This window comes from Monodon monoceros, unplaced genomic scaffold (assembly GCF_005190385.1).
Source record: "Monodon monoceros isolate NGI ecotype Baffin Bay Population unplaced genomic scaffold, NGI_Narwhal_1 Super_Scaffold_20, whole genome shotgun sequence".
NCBI classification, from domain to species: Eukaryota; Metazoa; Chordata; class Mammalia; order Artiodactyla; family Monodontidae; genus Monodon; species Monodon monoceros.
Genome location: NW_021703777.1, coordinates 26,787,431 through 26,812,309, shown reverse-complemented (window position 1 = coordinate 26,812,309; position 24,879 = coordinate 26,787,431). Strand labels below are relative to the sequence as shown.

Sequence of the window (24,879 nt, the reverse complement as noted above, 5' to 3'; positions counted from 1 at the left end):
CCAGTGATTTTTAAATGGTGGCAACAAAAAATTTGTTTTTCAGTTTTAACATGAGTAAGCCAAACAAAATGTTTACAAGTTAAAGATGACTCATGGGAAGTCAGCTTGTAATGTTATAAAATCACACATGCAAAAACAACAACAAAAAAAACAGTGAAGAAGAGCTATTACTTAAAACAGCATAATTAGTCAAATAAGATGTACATGGTGTAAATGGTAGAGGGACTTAATAAACCTAAGAAACAAAACATAAATAATCAGGTTTTTTGAATCTATTAGAAGTAAACATATATATATATATATATATATATATATATATAAAGGTTTCATCACAAATCACTGGATAAAAAATATTAACCAATGGTGTGGGTATAACTGGTTAACTAGCTGGAAATAAAAAGAGAACCATGTCTCAAATCAAAATTAATTCCAGATGGACTGAAAGAGTCACAAGTAAAAAATGAAGCCAAAAAAGAGTATTTTCAATCAGATCTCAGAACAGAGAAAGAACTTCTGAGCAAAAGAGAAATGGAAGAAGCCATAAGAACTTCTAGATATCAAAAATACACAATAAATAAGGTGAAAGGCAAACAACAGGCAAGGAGAAGATACAATTAATATGGAAGAAAAGAAGTAAATGTTGCTAACACATAAAACACTCTTTATTTAGCAAGTTTTTGCTCAAATCACACATTACACTTCCAAGGAAAAATGAGTAAAGAACATATAAAGAATTCACAAAAATTTGAACACACCTGTGAACTGTCCACATTTCTGCAGGGTACTAGAATTTTTTGCTTTGCTTTGGAAGAAGGGAAAATTTTTAAGTTACCAGGTAACTTTCTTTTTTAAATATTTTTGGTATTTTACAAATTTTCTAGGATGAGGAAATGAAAAGACTTATTTTCACACTACAAACAGTAAATAAGGCCTGACTAGTCTAGACAAGAGCTTAAATACTTTCTTAGAGATTCCAACTCCTTCTCCCTCTTTATTTAAATAAAAAGGTGGGGGTAATGCTGCACATACAAGAAACAAGATTCACAGCACATACAACACACTCGGCAGGAGCACTTTTTCCTGTATATCCAGGCCAACCAGAGCTTTGTAATCCCTGTTCTGCTCCCCTGGTCCACCAACACCCTACAGCCCAGGGCATTGGAAATTCAGCCTTTACCCCCAAACCAGGTGGTGGAAATGCCACCTCTTCCATGAAGTACTCCTTGTCTCCTCCAGTGGGGGGACAGCCGCCTCCCTCAACTCCTGCACCAATGTCACCAGTCCTCCTTGACACTTCATTTGCCCTACCCAACCCCCCACCCCCTTTTGCCTTTAAGCTCCTTCAGCCTCTCCACGGCAACGAGAATTCAGCCTCTACCCGCACACCCAGTAGGCGCCCAGGAGATATCGGTCAGAGGACATGGGAAGGTAGAAGCCTATAGAGCAGCGACACCGACCCTGACAAAGTGCCACTGATGGTTCCGGTGCCGTTGCTCTCGAGTCACCTATCCATCACCTTAGCACCATCCGGCCAGGGGGGTCACAAGCCACAGTGCTTGAACCCGGCACGCAAAGAGTGGACAAAAGCCTGTGCAGTTCTTTTTGGCGAGCTGATATGGAGCATGTCACAAAGGGGATCCTAAAAGAACTGAAACTGTGTATATGCCAGACCCTGCACTAGACCCCAGAAATATGTTAGCAAATGCACTGAAGCCTCGCGAAAACCTTCAGAGACCGGTGTCCTAAGTCTCGTTTTAAAGATCAGGAAACAGGCTCAGAGGCCTTAAGTAACTTGCCCCAAATCACAGAGCTACTTAAGGGGCAGAAGTAGGATTCCAAACGAGGGAGAATCAGGTCTTCCTGAAAGACTTTCCTGGCGCTCCAAAGCCAAGATGATAGGACACCTACAGAGCACCGATGCTTACTCGTATTAGAGCACTTTTCACAGTGCATTTTTATTGCCTTTTTTTTTTTGACATCACCCACACAGACTTGCCAATTTCTTAAAGGCTGACCAGTGTTTTAATTCCTAGTTGTATATCCCAAGGCCTCTCACACTGTGCCATATGATAGGCCTGATAAGGTTGTTATTACTAAAAATGAAAGAAATGTGATTAAATCACATTTTTTCTGCTCTATCAAACATAATTTGAGAAATTATTCAAATAAATTTGCTTTTTAACCCACATTTTGCAGTCATTTACAGAATCTCAGGAAGTTGATTTTTATTAAACATTTAGTTTGGTAATGGCTGAGCTACTAAGGTATAATTTATGAAATAAACATTTTTTCAAGGCTCCTGGTTAAACCTTTTACTCTATTGAATAAAACAGTAATTAGCTCTTGGCAAAACAGCATTTGAATAGGCTCTATAAATTATCAGTATCATTTCGTTGTATCCGTTTGATATTTGCATGCTGCCCCTTTCAGAGAAAGCAATTTTAAATTCTCCCACTGTTAACTCTTAGCAAGCTCTAGTATTTCTTGGAGTTTGTACACAATGCACTTGGCTCCGATGTTGTCTGGTGCCTGTATCAGTTTCCTGTGGCTAAACTGACATTTAATGAGCAATGGTTATCGACAAAATGTTATGCAGATACGTAGGAATAAGTGACAAGCTTCTGGGGAAGGGAAAAGAGCTTCCATGGAAGTAAAGATAAGAGAGGCCGTGAAGAAAACTCTGAATTGATGGGACACAGCACAGAACGACTGTGTCCCGCAGTGGGAAATGGGGCTCTTTAAACAGAGACAAGAGCCAGGCAGGCACATGAGAAAATGTGGCAGAACCTACAGGACGGAGGTTGAAGCCCAAACCAAACAGACGTGACTGACAGGGAACATATCCAAATAGAAGTGAAACAGCAGAAAAGAAGACCTGGGGGCTCCTAAAAAATCCAGTTTACAAAAGCCACCTAGCAGTTCCGATTATGTTAAAAACACAAATTAAACATGTCACTGGGATGCTGGAAAATGAAGAAGTAAATGGAACTGAAAGAGCTTGCATATAAAAGCGAAAGACAGGACCGTCCCAGATGGGGAAAAGGAGAAGGGAAAGAAAAGATAAACATTTTGACAAGGGTATCTAAAAAATTCTGCTGCGGTCAACTTTTAAAGACTTTTGTCTTTTTCTCCCCACATGAAAACTGCTTCATGGTATTTAAAAAAAGATCTTTAACCTAAGAGAATTAAGTTATTTTTAAGTATCCCGCGTAAGTAAATAAACCACTGGAACAAGAGCGTGTGCTTTTCAAAATAGGATTGGTGTTTAGAAAGCACAAATGGAGAAAATCATCAAATATCCAGGTTATAAGCCCTTTCCTGGTTCTTCTAGAATAGAATAGAAGAACAGTAGAATTGGTTTATTTATTAAATACGTTATAGTAAGACAGAGTGGAGGCTGGTAGAAAATAAAGAAATAAGCATAGGTTTTTCTCTTAAAGATTTAACAATCTAATGAAAAAGACAGATGCTTATATATCACTATATAACCTAGAAAACTACCTTTCTCTACTGTTTAATATACAAAACTACCAGTAAAAAAAAGGCTTCTCCCAGGTAACATCAATAGGTGTGACAGCCAACACACACACTGTACTGAACAAGAGTGTAGGATACACCCTTCATAAACCTGAAGCCAGAAAAGAAAATGAAGAAAGAAAGAAATGGGGGACTTCCCTGGCAGTCCAGTGGTTAAGGCTCTGTGCTTCCACTGCAGGGGGCACGGTTCGATCCCCGGTCAGAGAACTGAGAGCCTGCATGCCATGAAGTGCGGCGGAGGGGAGGGGAGGGGAGGGGAGGGGAGAAAATGTTTTTAAATAAGAAGAAGAAGAAAGAAAGAAAGAACTGGGACTTCAGGATAGAATTTGGCCATTAAACAGCTCAAGAGACAAAGTATTAAAATAATTTAACCTTGTAATATGGCAATTTATTTTGCAAGCTGTTTTGCAGGTTAGGCTATACAGTTAGTTAAGCCTTGAACAATGCAGAGGTTACGGACACCAACCTAGGAGCAGTTGAAAATCCGAGTATAGCTTACAGTCGGTCCTCAATAGAGGCGGTTCCACATCCGTGGATTCAACCAACCGTGGATCCTGTAGTACTGTAGTATTTACTAATGAAAAATACCCACATATAAGTGGACCCACACAGTTCAAACCTGAGTTGTTCAAGGGTCAACCACACTTTGAACGGGCACAACATGAGAAGCTGGGCAAGTCTTGGGAGGAGAAGGAGTCAGTAGAAGACTCAAGGCCAGAAATTTCTAAAAACCCAGTAGGTAAATAAAAAGGAAATATATCTATTAATTAAGTCACATTCATTTTTCATTTACATACTATAACCCTTATCCTTCCCGACCATCATCCAAGTAAAATAAGAAAAAGAAGAAATGTTTACATTCAGTACCTGCCATGAAATGTTCAAAGAGAAAGAACCAAAATTATTCAAGCTTTAAGACAGCCTATGAAGATCAGAGAAAACAGAATCATGAAACTGCAAACTAGAGCAGTCAGATCCCCAGTCTGTCATCTTACAGGTAAGAAACTAAAGCCAATTACTCGCCCAAGGTCACAGATGTCAAGCCAGACCCCCCAATGTCCTGCTACGAAGCCAGCAGACACAAACCAGCTTCATGTAGCTCAGCAAACGATTCCAGGAAGAGGCCTTGGGGGGGGGCACCCCCACTGACCTCCCCTCAAAACACAGCCCTTCGTTAAAAACTGTAAAATATCATGCCAAAAAGAAGTGTCTAATATGTTAACAGGTCACTTAAAGGAGAACTGAGTCTATAAATAGCAGCTAAAAAGCTGGCCCTCTCTGGATCCATTTGTATAGCTATCGCCATGGAGACCACAATGTTTATTCGTAGAAAAGGATTTTAATAGTTTGTTTACAAAGATAAAGAAAAAAAAAAAACTCACATCACCAACGCACGGGGGGAAAAAAGACAAATATAAAACCTCTCTTCCCTACCTAAAACTAAAGTTATTCCCGTCTCCTTAGGCCAAGCCAAAAATGGTCAACAACACGGAAACGCTATTTTTTCTCCCTCAAGTACATGCACAACATTCAAGAGAGGCTGGTGGAAATTACTTCTCTGAGTTAATTTCAAAGCTTCTTAGTTAGCAGATGTTAGAAGTGGCTAAATACATCTTAGGCTCCCAGTGGCAAAGTCGCTGCACTATTCCCAGAAAACCTGGCTACATCCCAGAGCTCTGATTACAGAGTCTGTGGTTCACTCACCTTTGAATCCCCAGCACCCATAACAATGTTGGCACATAACAGACGCTCAATAAATTTGTGTTAAATTGAAGGAAATACATCCCATTACCCGTATGTAGTAAGCCCCCTACATACGAATGAGTTGCATTCCAAGAGTGCATTCGTAAGTCCAATTTGTTCGTACGTCCAACAAAGTTAGCCTAGGTACCCAACTAACACAATTGGCTATATAATACTGTACTGTAATAGGTCTGTAACACTTTTCACACAAATAATACATAAAAAACAAACAGAAAATAAAGAAAACATTTTTAACCTTACAGTACAGTAATCTTACAGACACGTCAACTAACTTAACATGACTGGACATACGAACGCACGTTCGCATCTTTGAAAGTTTGCAGCTTGAAGGTTCGTATGTAGAGGACTTACTGTAACCGAATATTCTCTTTCTAGTTTCAATGGCATGCTGGTGTAGCAGCATTTCTAATCTTAAACCCTAGTATGATGCTACAGTCTGCCATCAAGCTGAGGCGGGCATGGAAATCACTGCCCTTCCTACAGAGATAAGATGTTTCTATACAGAGTAAACGTGTTGTCTGCTTAAAGATATTTAAACAACAGACGGTGGACTCCAACATCTCCTTCAAAGCTGCTAACTGTGAACCGAGCGTACGCTCAAGCAGCAGAGGCGTCTACAGTTGCTGTTTACAAGTGTGCTCAAATTAGACACAAACCTTGACGGCTCCAAGTTGCTCTTTTCTGAATTTTTCCAAGGGTTTAATCAGGGTTTCGGTGACACTTAATGCCTAGAGAACAAGAGTGATAACAGAAGAGCAGAGTATTAGGTTTCCAAAGAGGAAAAAGTTAGTCTTTCATTTCCCTCTTCCACCCCACCCAGAAACAAAATGAACAACACACTGAACTGCTTTATCTCACCCTGCCAATGTGACCATTAAATCACTTCTAAATTTATTAACACACCAGATCTCCATAAATATTTTCGGGGAAGAGGAGGTGCGGCAAAGTGCCAGGGAAATGTGCAACCTAGCCCCAATACAGCCCTTTCTTCAGGGAAACAGCAAGAGGGTTGGCTTCAAACAACAAAGGGGTCTATCACATTCATTAACAGAACACTTCTGTTTGAAGGTTTTTTTTTCTCCCACTGCTCAGAAATTTAAAAGTCGATGACATTCCATTATTAGTGATCAGACTACATAATGTAGAGGGCTAGGTTTGTGGCTACAAGTTTAAATGTACCAGGACAGCCCTTCATCACTGAAAATTCCTCATGAAGATTTAGGCTATGCTAGCAAAGCAGAGTCGCTGGAGCTCAGGACAGTCAGTCATCCAAATATTCGGAGAGCTGGCAAGGTCACCATGACAGGAACCACACACAGACTCCACCCACAACCTCACTCATTTTTATATTGGCTCGTTCGGGGCTTCTCATTTTAAGACAGAATCTACATATCACTTATATGTGGAATCTAAAAAAAGACAACAGGGACTTCCCTGGTGGTCCAGTGGCTAAGACTCCACGCTCCCAAAGCAGGGGGGCCTGAGTTCAATCCTTGGCTGGGGAACTAGATTCCACATGCCGCAACTAAGAGTCCACATGCCACAACTAAGACCCGTATCAGCCAAAATGAAAAACTAAATAAATAAATATTTAAAAATAAAATAAGGTATAAGGAAATAAAGTACAATATGAGGAATACAGCCAATATTTTTAATAACTATAAATGGAGTATAACCTTTGAAAGTTGCGAATCTATTACAAGAGACAAAGAAGGACATTACATAATGATGAAGGGATCAATCCAAGAAGAAGATATAACAATTGTAAATATTTATGCACCCAACACAGGAGCACCTCAACACATAAGGCAAATGCTAACAGCCATAAAACAGAAAATCAACAGTAACACAATTATAGTAGGGCACTTTAACACCCCACTTTCACCAACGGACAGATCATCCAAAATGAAAATAAATAAGGAAACACAAGCTTTAAATGACACATTAAACAAGATGGACTTAACTGATATTTATAGGACACTCCATCCAAAAAGAACAGAATACACTTTCTTCTCAAGTGCTCATGGGACATTCTCCAGGATACATCATATCTTGGGTCACAAATAAGGCCTCGGTAAATTTAAGAAAACTGAAATCGTATCAAGTATCTTTTCTGACCACAACACTATGAGACTAGATATAAATTACAGGAAAAAAATGTGCAAAAAATACAAACACATGGAGGCTAAACAACACACTACTAAATAACCAAGAGATTACTGAAGAAATCAAAGAGGAAATCAAAAACTACCTAGAAACAAATGACAATGAAAACATGACGACCCAAAACCTATGGGATGTAGCAAAAGCAGTTCTAAGAGGGAAGTTTATAGCAATACAACCCTACATCAAGAAACGATAAACATCTCAAATAAACAACCTAACCTTATACCTAAAGCAATTAGAGAAAGAAGAACAAAAAAAACCCAAAGTTAGCAGAAGGAAAGAAATCATAAAGATCAGATCAGAAATAAATGAAAAACAAATGAAGGAAACAATAGCAAAGATCAATAAAACTAAAAGCTGAGAAGATAAACAAAACTGATAATCCATTATCCAGACTTACCAAGAAAAAAAGGGAGAAGGCTCAAATCAGTAGAATTAGAAATGAAAAAGAAGAAATAACAACTGACACTTGAGAAATACAAAGAATCATGAGAGATTACTACAAGCAGCTATATGCCAATAAAATGGACAACCTGGAAGAAATGGACAAATTCTTAAAAAGCACAACCTTCTGACACTGAACCAGGAAGAAATAGAAAATATAAACAGACCAATCACAAGCACTGCAAATGAGGCTGTGAATAAAAATCTTCCAACAAACAAAAGCCCAGGACCAGATGGCTTCACAGGTGAATTCTTTAAAACATTTAGAGAAGAGCTAACACCTATGCTTCTCAAACTCTTCCAAAATATAGCAGGGGGAGGAACACTCCCAAACTCATTCTACAAGGCCACCATCACCCTGATACCAAATCCAAACAAAGATGTCACAAAGAAAGAAAACTACAGGCCAATATCACTGATAAACATAGATGCAAAAATCCTCAACAAAATACTAGGAAACAGAATCCAGAAGCACATTAAAAGGATCACACACCATGATCAAGTGGGGTTTATCCCAGGAATGCAAGGATTCTTCAATATATGCAAATCAATGTGATACACCATATTAAAAACTGAAGGATAAAAACCATATGATCATCTCAATAGATGAAGAAAAAGCTTTCGACAAAATTCAACACCCATTTATGATAAAAACTCTCCAGAAAGTGGGCATAGAGGGAACTTACCTCAACATAATAAAGGCCATATATGACAAACCCACAGCCAACATCATTCTTGACGGTGAAAAACTGAAATCATTTCCTCTAAGGTCAGGAACAAGACAAGGTTGCCCATTCTCACCACTTAGTATTCAACATAATTTTGGAAGTTTTAGCCACAGCAATCAGAGAAGAAAAAGAAATAAAAGGAATCCAAATTGGAAAAGAAGAAGTAAAGCTGTCACTGTTTGCAGATGACATGATACTATACATAGAGAATCCTAAAGATGCTACCAGAAAACTACTAGAACTAATCAATGAATTTGGTAGGGTAGCAGGATACAAAATCAATGCACAGAAATCTCTTGCATTCCTATACACTAATGATGAAACATATGAAATAGAAATTAAGGAAACACTCCCATTTACCACTGCAATAAAAAGAATAAAATACCTAGGAATGAACGTACCTAAGGAGACAAAAGACCTGTATGCAGAAAACTATAAGACACTGATGAAAGAAATTAAAGATGATACAAACAGATGGAGAGATACACTACGTTCTTGGATTGGAAGAATCAACATTGTGAAAATGACTCTACTACCCAAAGCAATCTACAGGTTCAATGCAATCCCTCTCAAACAACCAATGGCATTTTTCACAGAACTAGGACAAAAATGTTCACAATCTGTATGGAAACACAAAAGAGCACGAATAGCCAAAGCAATCTCGAGAAAGAAAAACGGAGCTGGAGGAATCAGGGTCCCAGACTTCAGACTATATTACAAAGCTACAGTAATCAAGACAGCATGGTACTGGCAGAAAAACAGAAATATAGATCAATGGAACAGGAGAGAAAGCCAGAGATAAACCGACGCACATATGGTCACCTTATTTTTGATAAAGGAGGCAAGAATATACAATGGAGAAAAGGCAGCCTCTTCCATAAGTGGTGCTGGGAAAACTGGACAGCTACAGGTAGAAGAATGAAATTAGAACACTCCCTAACACCATATACAGAAATAAATTCAAAATGGGGCTTCCATGGTGGCGCAGTGGTTGGGAGTCCGCCTGCCGATGCGGGAGACACGGGTTCGAGCCCCAGTCCGGGCGGATCCCGTGTGCCACAGAGCGGCTGGGCCCGTGAGCCATGGCCGCTGAGCCTGCACGTCTGGAGCCTGTGCTCCACAACGGGAGAGGCCACAACAGTGAGAGACCTGTGTACTGCAAAAAAAAAAAAAAAAAAAAAAAAAAAAAAGAACTACCATATGACCCAGCAAGCCCATTACTGGGCATATACCCTGAGCAAACCATAATTCAAAAAGAGTCATGTACCACAATGTTCACTGCAGCTCTATTTACAATAGCCAGGACATGGAAGCAACCTAAGTGTCCATCAACAGATGAACAGATAAAGAAGATGTGGTACATATATACAATGGAACATTAGTCAGCCATCAAAAGAAACGAAATTGAGTTATTTGTAGTGAGGTGGATGAACCTAGAGTCTGTCATACAGAGTAAGTCAGAAAGAGAAAAACAAATACCGTATGCTAACACACATATATGCAATTTAAAAAAAAAAAACAAGGCTCTGAGAAACCTAGGGGCAGGACAGGAATAAAGACACAGACGTAGAGAATGGACTTGAGGACACGGGTAGGGGGAAGCATAAGCTGGGACGAAGTGAGAGAGTGGCATGGACATATATACGCTACCAAATATAAAATAGATAGCTAGTGGGAAACAGCTATATAGCACAGGGAGATCAGCTCAGTGCTTTGTGACCACCTAGAGGGGTGGGAGAGGGAGGGTGGGAGGGAGACACAAGAGGTAGGAGACATGGGGATATATGTTTATGTATAGCTGATACACTTTGTTATAAACAGGATCTAACACACCATTGTAAAGCAATTATACTCCAATAAAGATGTTAAAAAAACTGTGAATCACTATATTGCACACCTGTAACTTACATAATACTGTACATCAACTATACTTCGATTTAAAATTTTTTAATAAAAATAAAATTAAAAAAGAATCTACAACAAACAGTGCTGAAAGTGCACATAGAAGGGAATATTACCTAAGGAGGATGCATTGAGCCACAATGTGCTACTGAGTAGTAGAGCTCTCACCACCTCCAGAAGGATTCTGAATAGAAAAGCAACCCTCAAAACACTTGACAACCGTGTGCCGTCCCTCTTGTTACGAAAACGGCCCCCAAAAATCCAAGCTTAAAATTACGGAAAAGAATAAGCGACTTACAACAGGAAAGGATTCTTCATTTAACCCTAGGCTCCTTTGCAGTGTTTCATTATGGACGGGTTTCTCCCAAAGAGACCATTCATCCAGTGAGACGCGGAATCCTCAGAAAAAAATGATCCTGTCCACACTCAGGATGCCCAGAGCTTGCTTAAACTCTCTTCCCCAGGCCGGCCACTGGACTTCACTCACTCCAGCCCTGACAATTTGTTACTTAGGTATCAAAGAGTTGAGGCAACAGACAGAAATAAGAGCAATCACTAGTCAATGGAAAGGGATCATCTTCAAAATACGATAATTTTATCCTCTTCATATTGTAGGCCATGTGACCTGCAACAAGGGCAAATCAAAGAGCAGAGCAGGGACACAGCAGCACATGCCAGGAATCCTGACGACGCGAAACAATATGGGATGCCCCAAGGTCCACCTGGGAAAGCAGATGAGAGGCTCTGCCATACATTTTCAAGGTGATCCAACTGACACACAACATCTCAAAATAATTTAAAGCTCACTTCCCTTAGCACCAGTATCATCTCCTAGGCATCCACATCTGGACCTAGCCTACTAGTGGTCCTGAATAAACCCACATTTGCTCGTCCATGGAGGCTGGATGAAGCAAGACAGGGGTTTAACTGTGTGAGCTGCAGAGAAATTAAAGAATGAATGAGATCTCACCAATATCCATGGAAAGGAGGGAGAAAGGGCCAGACTGGAGCTGGCTTATAAATAAAAGGTGAGGACATTTGTGGGAACGACCCTTCTTCAAAAGGACGGCCACAAAGGACAGAATCAAAAGAAGACAATGGTTGAAACAGAACACGAGGTAAAGTGAAGGCAGATTTTTTTTAAGAAGATCGGTACTTAAACCCACACAACATTACAACATTGTAAAGCAATTATACTCCAATAAAGATGAAAAAAAAAAAAAAAAAGATGACAGCACATCTCCATGCCCATGCGAAGACTCCAGAAAAGATGGTTCAAAGTCTCTAACGTGGGAGGAGACGGAATGCTGACCAGTCACAGGAGTAGAGATCCCACCTGCCCTTGTAATAGGAAGCAAGGAGGAAGCAATGGCCCATTCAAATGGGTTTGTAGATTTCATGAACAGAAGCTGAAGGAGTTGCTACCACATAGTTATTTTTTCCGAGAAGTAGAAGGCAAGGTCAGTTCTCAAGATTTGAGGCATGGGGCGAAGTCTGAATAAAGCGGGGCATGAAAGAAGGAATCATTACAAACAGGGAGGAGAGCACTTCCTGGGCTGAAGGCCCTTTAAGAGAGGTGAACAGGAGTTTCGGAGGACATCCACTGGGCTTTGTGAGACTGTCTCTAGCAAGGCAGGGAGAAGGGGAGCAGTTCGATTCCCCTGCGGTAAGAGTACGCCCGAGAGATGTAAGCCCATCAGCGTAACACGATGTGGTGTGCACAGTGTGGGTGAGAACAGGAAGCTGCCTGGGTGAGGGAAGACTTCCTGAGGGGATAATGCAGACCTGAGCCTGAAACAGGGTACAGGAGTTCTCCAGGCAAAGGATAAGAATAAAACAAAGGCCCTCCATGAGAGAGGGGAAAACAGCATTTCCAGTGCACGGAAGTACCAGCAATTCAGCATCACTAAAGCCCCTGAAGAAGTCAGGAAGCAGGGGAGGGGGTGGACGAGATCCGATGGGCTCCAGTGGCCATCAGAACAGGACCCAGAGGTGCTCAGTCAGGGCTAGATGTGGGCATCAACAACATGGGTACACGAAGATCTTTTAAAATTCATACTCTGAATTTTAAACTCCATACTCTGGAGTAAACACTGTCGTTCACAAAAGGACCAGGACACAAAGATTCCACATGAGCAATTTTATATTTGTCCTTCACTTGGAGAATTTGATGCAATATTTGTCTGACTTTCAAGGGCTAGCACTAGCGTAGACAAAATATATAAGGAGTTTCCACCTTACCATTGGCAGGTCAATAAGCCTGTTTCCAAAACAAAGAAAACAGTAGTTGTGACAGGCACCACTCTAATGCAATTCTTTAATTTAAAAAAAGTTTTAATTTTTTTTAAATTTTTTATTTAAAAATATCATTTTCCTTCTTTAAGAAAGTCCAATTATGTAATTTCTGAATTGAACCCTAGGCATTCTATTCAAGGACAAAATCATGAAGTAGCTGGTAAATGCTTCAGAGTAAGGCAATGTAGATTGAACAAAGATGGCTTTCTTCTTTTTCTCAAAATAGAGATTCCATGAAATCTCTCAGTTCCTTTTATAAGTTCACAGAAGTGCTATATAATATTACTAGAAGTGCTAGTAATAAGCGTATGGAAGTTTTCTAATGCCAAAACATGACTCTTCTTGACTCCAGAGGTACATGCATACCGACTTTAGGGACGGCACCTAAATCTCTAAGACAATTTCTGGTGGGGAAAGTTTCCAAATTTGAAAGAGACGGCTGCAGTAATAGTATGGAGAAGAGCTTTCAAATACTAACACATTAAAAATCAATCAAATAATTTAGAGAGAAAGCAAACTTAGAATGTGATTTTTATAACCACACATATAAGACTATATAACTATATTTTTTCCCATAAAATACTTGAACCAGCCACCAAAAAAAATGTCATAAGAAGCCTTGCTAATGCGCCTTGGAAAGAGTTTTGGATAGTCTTGTATCTACATGAACGTAAAACATGTTAATGAATCAGTTGGTCTCACCTTAGAACAGGGGTCAGCCAACTTTTTCTACAGAAGGCCAGGTAGGAAATAATTTAGGCTTTGAGTCATACAGCCTCAGTTTCCAACTACTCAACTCTGCGATTTCAGCACAAAAGCAGTCATACATAATGTATCAATGAGTATAGCTGTGGTCCATCAAAATTTCATTTATAAAATAGGTGAGGTGGGTTTGGCCCATGGGCCATGGTTGACTCAACCCTGCCTGAGAGAATTATCTTGAGAATCACAGCATAAGATGTTCTTCTTACTCGTATATGTTTGTATATTTTTTAAATGTACATTTGCAAGGCACCAAAAGTTGGGAGGGAAGGTTGAATGCTGCATGAGAGAATCACAGCTCAAGTAGCTCTCGACCTAAAAAGGATTCAAAAGTGGCGCCACAGAATTTGCCCGAGATAAGCAATCAACCAGGTTTCAGTCTTGAAAGGCAAATGCTCAAGTGTAAGAAGTATCTTAACAACAGCTCATGTGAATTTAATAGTGGACTTTAACAGGGGCCGTAGCCCCTAAAAATCTGAGTTAACTGAAAGTTCAGCAAGAACTAAAGTAGTTAAATTGTCCTAGAAGATAATGAACACACATATAGGTTACATATATTGTTCAAATCCAAACAAGGTAATCATACAACTGTGTCCTGTAAAATCAGAACCTATCTCGACAGTATGGTCACCATATTTTAAGAGAGACATTCTCTAACTGAGGCAAAGCAGGAATGTGAGATAAGGCTAAAAACGTTTAGAAGGAACAGGTTTAAAAAAATAAAAATCAGAGGTGTTTAGTGAGACTGGGGAGGAAGAGAACATTTAGAGGGAAAATGATGAAAGCTGTCTTCAAATATTTAAAAGGGTACCACATGAGAGAAGGAAAAATCATTTTGATTTGCTTGAAGAGGACAAAACCAGGTCTAACGAGGAGAAGCTACAGAGCAGGTTTGGGTTCGCCATCAAGAGGAATTCAGTACAAATTACAATGGACCCAGCAAGGTAATGTGACACCTCCCCACCCACAGCTCCTTCCGTATCAACAGGTAGAAGCAAGTGACCGGTGTCCAGAGACAGAGTCACAGATTCCTGCACTGAGAGGAAGTTGGCCGAGGAAACCCCTGAGGTCCCACCCATCTCTCTGATTCTGGGATTCCACATGAGTTGGGAGAGGCAGAAACGCAAACTACATTTCCATGTTGCCTTATGATGGCAAACCACAGAATCCATCCAAACTTCACAATCCAAAGTAAAAGAACAAGCTTATTATATAACAGTCTGAAGGATTACATTTTTTCCCACTGGTAGAGTCTGAAACCCCTTTTTGTAAGACATTTGGATATGAGAGCTTAAATGTCTAAAAAAGGAAAGAAAAGATAGGGTAATATCTTTACCTACCCCTACAGTTTAAGCCAACGCTGAGAATCTCTTGACAATACTAGCTGACCGGAAGAGAATCAGACTCTACCGGGGGTGGGGGGAGAAACCACTGCAGGTACTTTAAATTTCCCTCACGTTTGAGATCAAAGGCTAAGTTCTGATGTATTGATACATTCTAATGCTAATGGGGCTTAGGACCAGAAACCCATATTCAGTAAAAAGGCAACAAAGGCAGAACTGCATCCTAGGATATCTTTAGTAATTTTTTTCAAGTCTCAGTCCAGATCAAACAATGAATAAACCAGCAGAAGCACGACATCCTGCCTTCCTAATCACTCAGCACTAAGGAGGACAGACTGAGTCTAATGAAACAGAAGGAATTATGTCCATTCCCCCACGGACCTCGTTATTTTAAGCCTGGATTCCATGTGTTCTTGACCCCAAAGGAATGCATAATCTGAGAGCAAAGGAGAATTTCCACAGTTTTCTCCCATGACTGTCCAGAGACTTCCCATTTCATTAGACTGAAGCGAAAACTCGACTTTCCAATTCCAACGTCAAGAACAGCAGCAAAGAAACCGTTCAGCAAAGACATATTTCTTATTTTTCCTTGAAACAGAACCTTGAGAAAGGATGTCAAGGAACCCTCATACATATCTGAACATAAGGAATATTTTTCCCAAACTTGTCCCTTGGGAAAAAAGGGACTTAGCCCTATATAAGAATTCTTACACTCTCCTGAAGGAGTGCACTCCCCATCATTTTGAGGAACAAAGAATTGTTTGAGGAATCTTAGCCTAAAACGGCCCCAATCACATCTAGTTTCGGCTGCTTAGAGCTCACAAACAGGTCTGGGTTACAAACGCAAGGGGAAGCCAAGAAATTTAAGAGATTTATTTATCATTCAGGAGATGACCTCAAATAAGTCAGTAATATTACTGACCACTTAAAAGTGGTCAGTAATATCATAAAAAGCGCTCTAAAAAAAACAAGCTAAGTCGTTGCATTAAGAAAGTCATGAATGTACATATATGTATAACTGAATCACGTTGCTGTACAGCAGAAATTAATACAACGTTGTAAATCAACTAGACTTCAGCAAAGTAAATTTTTTAAAAAAGAAAGTCATAAAAATACATCTCAGGGATAATTTTTTTTAAGTGAGACTGTCCAAATGTGCACTAAGGGGGTACCTGTGACTTGAGATAAAATTTCCAATGAAAGCATCAGAAAGATACTTTAAAAGGGGCTGTATCTCAAATAACTCAGACGGATGTGGCCACGAGGAAAGCTGTGCTGAAAAATTCCAAATGTGTCCGTGGTAAACACGCTAATGCCAAAGTCGTCAAGAGTTGGAATAACTTTTTCATGAAATAAATGGGAAAATATTCCTAAAGTATACATTGATAATTTAATTTTTAAATATAGACACACATTTAATCAACTAAATAATGAAAATACACATCTGATTATCTAGCAGACACATAAATGCATACCTAAAAGTGTGTAAGTTCAAGCTATCCAAAAATATTTTGTTTAATCTTTTCATGGGAAAATGGTGTTGCCTTACAATCAGGCATAAACATTATAAGTAGTGTACATCTGCCCTTTTGGGCTACCTGGTATTTGAAACCCCTTCCTATGTTTGAGGAATTCTCCTCCCAAATAGGGCAAAACCCACCTTCTACTATAAAAGCTGAAAAGCACAGACACTTGCTTTCCCTGCCACCTTTCATGAGGTCGTGGCACCTGGCCAGAGTTCCACTAATCAGATACTCCCACTCAAGGATTTGACCTGGAAGCTAGTGCTTAAAAAAACAGTGAACAGAGATTCTGGCGGGTGGTAGCAACTATCCCTTCCAGAGGCAGCAGTTCCACCAACAACCACCGGGGGCAGTGGTGTTGCCGGGTGCACACTGTATCGTTCTATACACCTGGTGGCAACAGTGGTGACTGTTTTCTCCAAGCCCAGCTCTGTAGTGCGACTCTCAGCATCATTCCCAGTTCCCAAAAACTGATAAAGATACTGTAAGCTACCTAATACTCTTTAATAAACTCCGTTTCTGTTCAGACCATGCAACTGAGAGAATCCAGATTAATGCTTTTTTAAGTTCAGAACCTTAAACAATCTTGTCAAACTGATTTCAGTACTATCTTTCTCGATATTCCTAAACAAGATTTTTCTCCTGATTAAACCAATTCACTTTAATTAATGAGACTACTCCCCATCCACATGCATCCTTTGCTACCTTTTTCTCCATCTAACCAGTCTCTCCCTGTGCTATACCTTCCCCCACCAATCTAGGCTCAAATCTTAAAGGGAAAATTTAAACGAAGAACAGAGTCCTCCCACTTTTTTTTAAAAAGGCTCTAATGTTGGCAAAAAATGAAAAAGTTTCACAATTGGTTTTTCTAAAAGAACCCTGCTGCAGAGACAAATAGGAGACCAACATTTTCTCACTTGGCCTTTGTCCTAACTAGTTCTGTTTTTAGACCATAGGAAAAATAATTCTCTTTTGTTGCCTGCATATTCTCAACTATAAAGGATAATACCTGCTCTCTGTCTACTTAACACAATTAAGTAAAACAAAGAAGAGGATATCATGCTAGAAGCAATTTTAACTTCAAAATAAATAAATCCCTGGATGATATTTTATTTTTAAGTACAGCACAGGCTAAGCTGATCCCTCCTGGTAGAAAAAAAATTAAAAATGAAATTAAATTTTATAGTGCTAATAGCTCAAACTGACAAGAACTGGAGAGCGTCTTAATGAACCTGTACACAAAGCTCTAAAGAGGACACAGGTGCAGAGGGACTGCACATTAATTCTGCAGAGTTTACACCTGAAAATTAGGAGCCAATTAATATGAAATGGCTCCTTGAATGTCTGATTCTTTCAGACCAAGGCAACTTCACTGAAAAGCCTGGGAACCATAATTTGTAAAATACTGACATATATTCCAAATTCATGACTTCACTTACCACACTTATGCTTTCATTCAGACAGTCCAAGAATAAAAACTCCCGAGTTTTTATCAACTTTCAGTGCTAAACTCTGAATAGCTTGACACCTAACAAAAGAAGAGGATTTGAGCTCAAGGTCCGACAACTTCTGCTCTGAGTTAATTCCCTCGAGGTTTGGCCATGACCTAGCTCTCAAAAAAGATGTTAGGTCATTGTATCACAAAATTTTAAGGTTCACTTAATGCCTGTCTTCTACAAATATCGTAGCGTTCGTGGCGGGGAGAGGGGAGCATCAGTTTTGAAGGACATTAATCGAAAAAAAGTACCAATTTTACTCAGATTATTTAAATCAAACAGACCCCACCAGTAAAGGTTTTTGGCGTTGTTTTAAATCATACTTAGGAAAAATCGAGAATCTTCAAACAAAAGCTATTGGGTTTAGTAGGAGTGAGTTAACCTAATAAGGATGTTCAGATATTTAACCTCGAGCCTCATTCCCTCTGTGCCTGAGGGACATAAAGACCTGGCTTGCATTTTTTAGACAAAATAAATACTTGGGCAGAACATGATGAGAAGGAATAAAACCCCACCGGAGTGAAAGATAAGCCTGTCAGAAAGCTGTAAAAGCATCATGAGAGAACTGGAAATTTGGTGGGTTTGTAGCTTTAAATAAGAAAATTTTAATTTCTGAGGTGAATGGTATTACTCAGTGGCACAGGTAGAAATGGAACCTCATGAATAAGAAGGCAATAAACTACTGAATCGAGAAAATATGAGACAAACTCTATTCAATACTCCATAATGGCCTACATGGGAAAAGAATTTTGAAAAGTGGATATATGTATAACTGATTCACTCTGCTGTACACCTGAAACTAACACAACATTGTAAATCAACTAGACTCCAATAAAAATTAAAAAGAAAGAAAATACGAGACAGACAGAGACAGAAGTAGAAAGGAGAACTATTCAGAAAAGAACACCTACACTTCTGACCAACAAAAAAGAGATGAGCTCTCCAGTCCTTCTGTGAGGCCTGGGCTCCTTGAGTGGCCAAGAGGGAAAAGGGAGGGCCTGGGGCAGAAAGGCCCTTGATAGCTCGTTCTGCTATGCAGCCACCAGCTAAACACCTCATCCTGGAAAAGGGCCTAAGTCCTCACTGTATCCTCAGGTGCTAGAACACGGCCCAGCTCATAATGGGCATTCAAACATATTTGTTTTATGAACGAAGTGGGATTCTCTCACAAATTTAGATAGTATAAAGAACAGCATTTCTGGATCAATGCAACATTTCCTACTGCTGGTGATAACAGTCACCGTGAAGGCCCACATTGAGTCTCCTGTATGGACATGTTCTCTCCCCTTCAGAACAGTCTATGTCTGGATTAGACAAGGTCCTCTAAAAAGCAGACACCAAGACAGGGTTCAAAATACAAGAAATTTATTAGGGGAAACGTCTATGAGAGAAAAGGGAGAGGGAGCCAGGGGAGGGTGGAAGAGGCAAGCAATGCAGGTCTGGCCCCAGGGGAAGGAGACAAGGTGGGAGAAGGAGGGTGGGGCGGATGCATGTTAGACTGCAGTGCGGTTCTAGAAAAAGTCTGACCAGACCATCAGGGACTCCTCGAGCCAAGGCTGCCTGTCAGAGGACTCCAGAGTCCCCAGGAATGAGCCTGCTTTAGTACCCCTGCTGTGCTCACTTCACTGGCTGGGGGCAGACTTGGGACGCATGGCCTTCACACTAAAGCAGCGATGGAACCTTACAGCAGCCGGGCCCAATGGTCGATTCCACTCCCTGAAGCGGGAGATCTGGGGGTGCCTCATGGCTGCCACTGCTTCCAAAATCCATATTCTTTCCACTACACTATCATGGCCACCAGTCTTCCCCTGGACCTCTAACAATTCCGATCACCACCGCAGTACTGCGATTCATTAAATCTAACATGCCACTAATACTAAGACACTCCATATTTTTACATACTATTAAAAAAATGCTGACGATGACATCTTCATTTACTATCTCAACTCTAAGAGCTTTTATATTTACTGAAAAAGCTCTTTGGGCAGTTAGATATATTTTTATCACATACCCCTCTTGTGTACACATTTTTAAAAAGACAAGAAGCAAAATATATTTCAGATATTTCTAAAGCTTTTTCAGAGTCCAACTCATCCAATCACTCTTCAGCTCAGTCACCAATATCTGGTTTTCCCCACACATTTCTTCCTCTGTGCCATCAAGAATCTTGGAGCTGCACCGTTTCTTTAAGGGGTGCTCCCTTAAATCCCAGATACTACGGTGTCTGGGATTTTCTTCCAAGATGCTGGCACCCACTCTTTAGGTACTAATACTGGCACTTCCTCGACCCATCCAGAAGGTCTCAATGGCAGGTCTCCCATCCACCATCAGGGTTCATAATTTCTTCCTTCAGCGGTCCTTAAGTGGTTTGTTGATTGAAGTAGTGAGGGGCTACAGCTGTCCAAACAGGCCAGGAGAATTAAAAACCAAATTCACGTTTCCTCCTGACTGTTGCCTGGGGGATACACATTCACCTCACCCATATTCAAAGGTGGAAGGGAGGGTATTAAATCTCAAGGAGCTCAAGGCAAGGACCAGGAGATAGGAGAAAGATGCTCTTTTCATCTCTGTCACTAACTTGTGCTGTAAATCAAATCCCTCCACCTCACTGTTCCTGTTCCCCCCCCCCTTTTTTTTCCATTGAAGTGGTTAAATCTAAGTTTCCCTAAGTTTCCCCTCAGCTCTTTGTTTTAGGAGCCTAGGCCATACCTTTGAGTATTTCACGACAGGATCTGAATGAAAATATTTTCCTCATGAAACTGTGGATTCAGCGGAACTAATGCCCACTAAGGGAACCAGTTCTCTGGATGAGAGAGCTGACTGAGCGGACTGGTTACATTCTGGCGCCCCCTGTTGGAGGTGGGGGAGTAAATAGCAGGAACCCACGCCTGCTTTTTACTCTTTCACGTCAGGATTGACTAGTTTATGGCAAGGGCTAGCTGATTCCGCAGAAGCAGAGAACAAGCCCAAGGAACTGAAACACAGGAAACGTAAGTTTCAGTAGGGAAGGAGCATCTGACGATGACAAGGCTGCGAGGCCACAGGTGACAGTGAGTCACCAATGGCAAAGACACTGAGTCAGGAGGCAAGGCCTCACACGAAAAGGGTCAGCAAGGAGCCCAGGCCTCCTGCCTGTGACACGTGCACTCATGATAGAGGTCTGATTTGAGTTAGCCCTGACTGTAGCCTCCAGAGGATTCTAGGTCAGAGAAAGATCTCTCAAAAGGTGCATTCCTGAAGAACAGGTTTCACAATGACATCTGCATCTGACTGAATTATAATGAATTTACAAGAAAAACAGTGCTGTCCAATTGTAAAGGTCAGTTCCAAGGAGAAAAGTTCTTCATGAATCTCCATCACTGACAGGGGGAATTCCCTGGTGGTCCAGTGGTTAGGACTCCATGCTTTCACTGCTGTGGGCCCAGGTTTGACTCCTGGTCAGGGAACTAAGATCCCACAAGCTGCACGCAGCCAAAAAAAAAAAAAGTTTTTAAAAAAATTGAGAACACTGACAGTTTTTAAACTAAACTGAGAAATGTTTTTGTAAGTTCAAGGGATATTCTTTCCCAGCTGAATGTGCCTGCCAAGAGAATCCTGCATAAAAAAAAAATGTGTCACTTTATCTGTAAAAGAACTGATTAAAGTAGGTTTGATGTACCATATAATTAGATAACACTAAAGGCACAATCTTTCCAATGGCATGTAATACCTTAGATACTTATCACACCATAGGAATTCGTAAGCAATGTTAAACACAAATTAAGGCACGCTAAAATTCCAAACAGCAGAAACCTGTTCCTTTATAATAAACTAATATAGTCCAAAACCCTTTGGAAATGACAAGTAAAAGCTTAGGGTCTTGAAGACTACTTTAACATCCTGGGAAGCATAAAGTCATCAAAAAACCATTCATAGTGTTTCCAACTTTCAGACAGATCTAGCTACAAGACTATGACGAAAGCCGGTGGAGATTTCACTTGCACCCTAGGCCAGTGGTTCTGCTGTCAGCAGGTTGCACAATAACCTGGAGGCCTTATTAAAACACAGCCTGATGGGCCCCAACCCAGAGTTCCTGATTCAGTAGGTCTGGGGTGCGGCCCAAGAATGTGCATTTCTAGCAAGTTCCCAGGTGATGCTACTGCTACTAGTGCAGGGACCCAGCTTTGAGAACCACTGCCCTAGGGTATACTAAAGAAAGAATATCATAAAAATTCCTCCCCAGAGATAAAAGATATTTAGTTCATTGTAACCAACAAATATTATTTTAATAACACCATGAAGGACTTTTGAAATTTTAAAAGAGTAAGGGTTTCCCTGGTGGCACAGTGGTTGAGAGTCCGCCTGCCGATGCAGGGGACACGGGTTCGCGCCCCAGTCCGGGAAGATCCCACATGCCGCGGAGCAGCTGGGCCCGTGAGCCATGGCCACTGAGCCTGTGCATCCGGAGCCTGTGCTCCGCAACGGGAGAGGCCACAACAGTGGGAGACCCGTGTACCGCCAAAAAAAAAAACAAAAAGAGAGAGAGAAAGTTTGAAACAAAAATCAGTGTCAAAACCCCCAAAAGATACAGAAATCACTTAACCAGATGCTTCCGTAAGATCCTTGAGAAAATGAGAGAATGATGAGAAAGGAGTGAAGCAAATCAGACGAGGGCTGAAGAAACACCCATCGTGTCTTGCCTGGAAGCATCTAAACTACAGTTAAGTCCCCTACATATGAACCTTCAAGTTTCGAACTTCCAAAGATGCGAACGTGTGTTCCATCAACGTCGGGCGTGAGTGAAATGGCAGCTTGCCCTCCGTCTCCTATTGCTCACAATCCTTCAGCACTACCATCTCCCACCTCCTCTCCCTCCTCCAGTCAATAACTCTTCTTGCCTGTTCACTCCATGCCAGCCCCTGGATGCCAGCTGTTGTACTGGACTACTGTACTTTCCAAGGTACTGCACTGCAAGACTAAAAATGTTTTATTTTGTGTGTTTGTTTTTTATGCATTATTTGTATGAGAAGTATTACAGTACAGTAATACTGTAATTACTATTATAGTACAGTACTATATAGCCAATGATATTAGCTGGGTACCTAGGCTAACTTTGTTAGACTTAACGAACACGTTCTCAGAACGGAACTCGGTTCATATTTAGGGGACTTACTGTATTAACAAAAGCCTTCGGGATTCAGAAGCCTAGTGCCTTCTTTATCCGGGCGGAAGCTCAAGGCCAATCACCCAGCAAGTGTTCCCTGGCCCAGTGTTTTCACAAGAGTGAAATTTGTTGTGGGAAAAAACACGGGGAAGAAAAAAGAAAAGAAAGAAAGAGGTCTCAAAAGCCAAAAGAGTCTGTATACATGGGGCTTCCCTGGTGGTGCAGTGGTTGGGAATCCGTCTGCCAATGCAGGGGACACGTGTTCGATCCCTGGTCCGGGAGGATCCCACATGCCACGGAGCAACTAAGCCCAAGTGTCACAACTACTGAGCCCGCATGCTGCAACTACTGAGGCCCACATGCCTGAGCCCGTGCTCTGCAACAGGAGAAGCCACCGAAATGAGAGGCCCGCGCACCCCAATGAAGAGTAGCCCACCACAACTAGGGAAAGCCCGCACGCAGCAACGAAGACCCAAAACAGCCAAAGGTAAATAATAAATAAATAAATTTATTTTTTTAAAATGGTCCACATCAAAAAAAAAAAAAGTCCGTGTACACACAGGGTCTTCCTGCTCAAGGAGAAGGATGCAGCTGCGGGACAAGACGCCCCCCATGTCTGCTGGCCAGCTCAGTTGCCCCCGGCCCCTTCTGGATAAGGAGCAAGCACCTTTTGTGCATCATCGGGCAGCGAGCTCTCCCTTCTCTCTCCAGGCGTCCCCTCCTCCCCCAAGCTTCCCTCCCCCGCGGGGTCTCACGCAAATGCCCTGATGTGCCAGAACCTTCAGACACTGAGAGTCACATTTCAGCAACAGACAAAAACTGAAAGACAGGATGACAGGATGCACGCAGAGAAGTAAATGCAACATGAAGGGCTTTCAAAAGAACACCATGAACACGACAGCACTATTTTAAAAGTCCTTAAATTCCTGGACAGCTGCCCACCTCAGATAAGTACAGCATGTCCTGCCACGCCAGGGAGAACCATGTCCGGAATTCTGGCAGGGAAACACCGCACAGGACTTTCCTTGGAGGACACGCACGGAAGTGACACAGCCATCCTGGCCACTAACGGTGCCCGGCTCTCCACCTCTAGGTTGGCAATATTATCAGGAAAAACTACTCGCTTGAAAACACTGTCCTGAAAAAGGCAATATTGGCCTTTTCAAGGACACAGCACATCCATTCAAAGAAATTTGACTTTCATGTACGGAGGGAACCACTAATTTCCCAGACTGGCCTTCTCTCCACTTTCCAACACTTCATTTGAATAGCTACAGAGCTGGACACTAGTGGGGGAGCAGCAGGGCAGTGATATGCAAACACAGTCCTCCTTCATTCTCAAATTCAATCCATTTTCCCTTAAGGAAGTGAAACTGGGGCTTCACTTCCATCTTTCCTTCCATGGCTAACTCTGATGTGTCAACTCAGACCAGAAATGATGTCTCCAAAGCGCCTTCCCCAAATTCCCCAATAACTGTTACCACAATGCATGCTTTCAGCAATCTCCCCAACAGACAGCCCGCTCGCTACTCAAGGGGAGGAACGATGCCTTTGTCTCGATGGCACTTGGCACAGTGCTTGCCACAGTGTTTGCTGAACTATGCATATGTATCTAGCCTACTGAGGTAGAGAGGAGGCACGTGACCATATACACCCAGTGGCTCAAAACCAACAAACAAGCACATCTTTCTGACTGTGGAGCTTCCAGACTCATGTCTTTATACCTTAGAGCCCTAAGTCCTACATTTTAACATTTATTCAGGAGATGGAAAGCTC

At 41.2% G+C, this 24,879-nt stretch overlaps 1 protein-coding gene across 4 annotated transcripts in view; it reads right to left on the bottom strand.

The window, feature by feature from the left end:
* ARHGAP10 (Rho GTPase activating protein 10) overlaps positions 1 to 24,879 on the bottom strand; it is a 334,513-nt gene that overhangs the window by 219,881 nt on the left and 89,753 nt on the right. For all 4 annotated transcript variants that reach the window (XM_029235052.1, XM_029235053.1, XM_029235054.1 and 1 more), the window contains exon 4: positions 5,958 to 6,029. In XM_029235052.1, the coding sequence (XP_029090885.1) occupies positions 5,958 to 6,029 (72 nt within the window). The remainder of the gene's footprint in view (positions 1 to 5,957; positions 6,030 to 24,879) is intronic.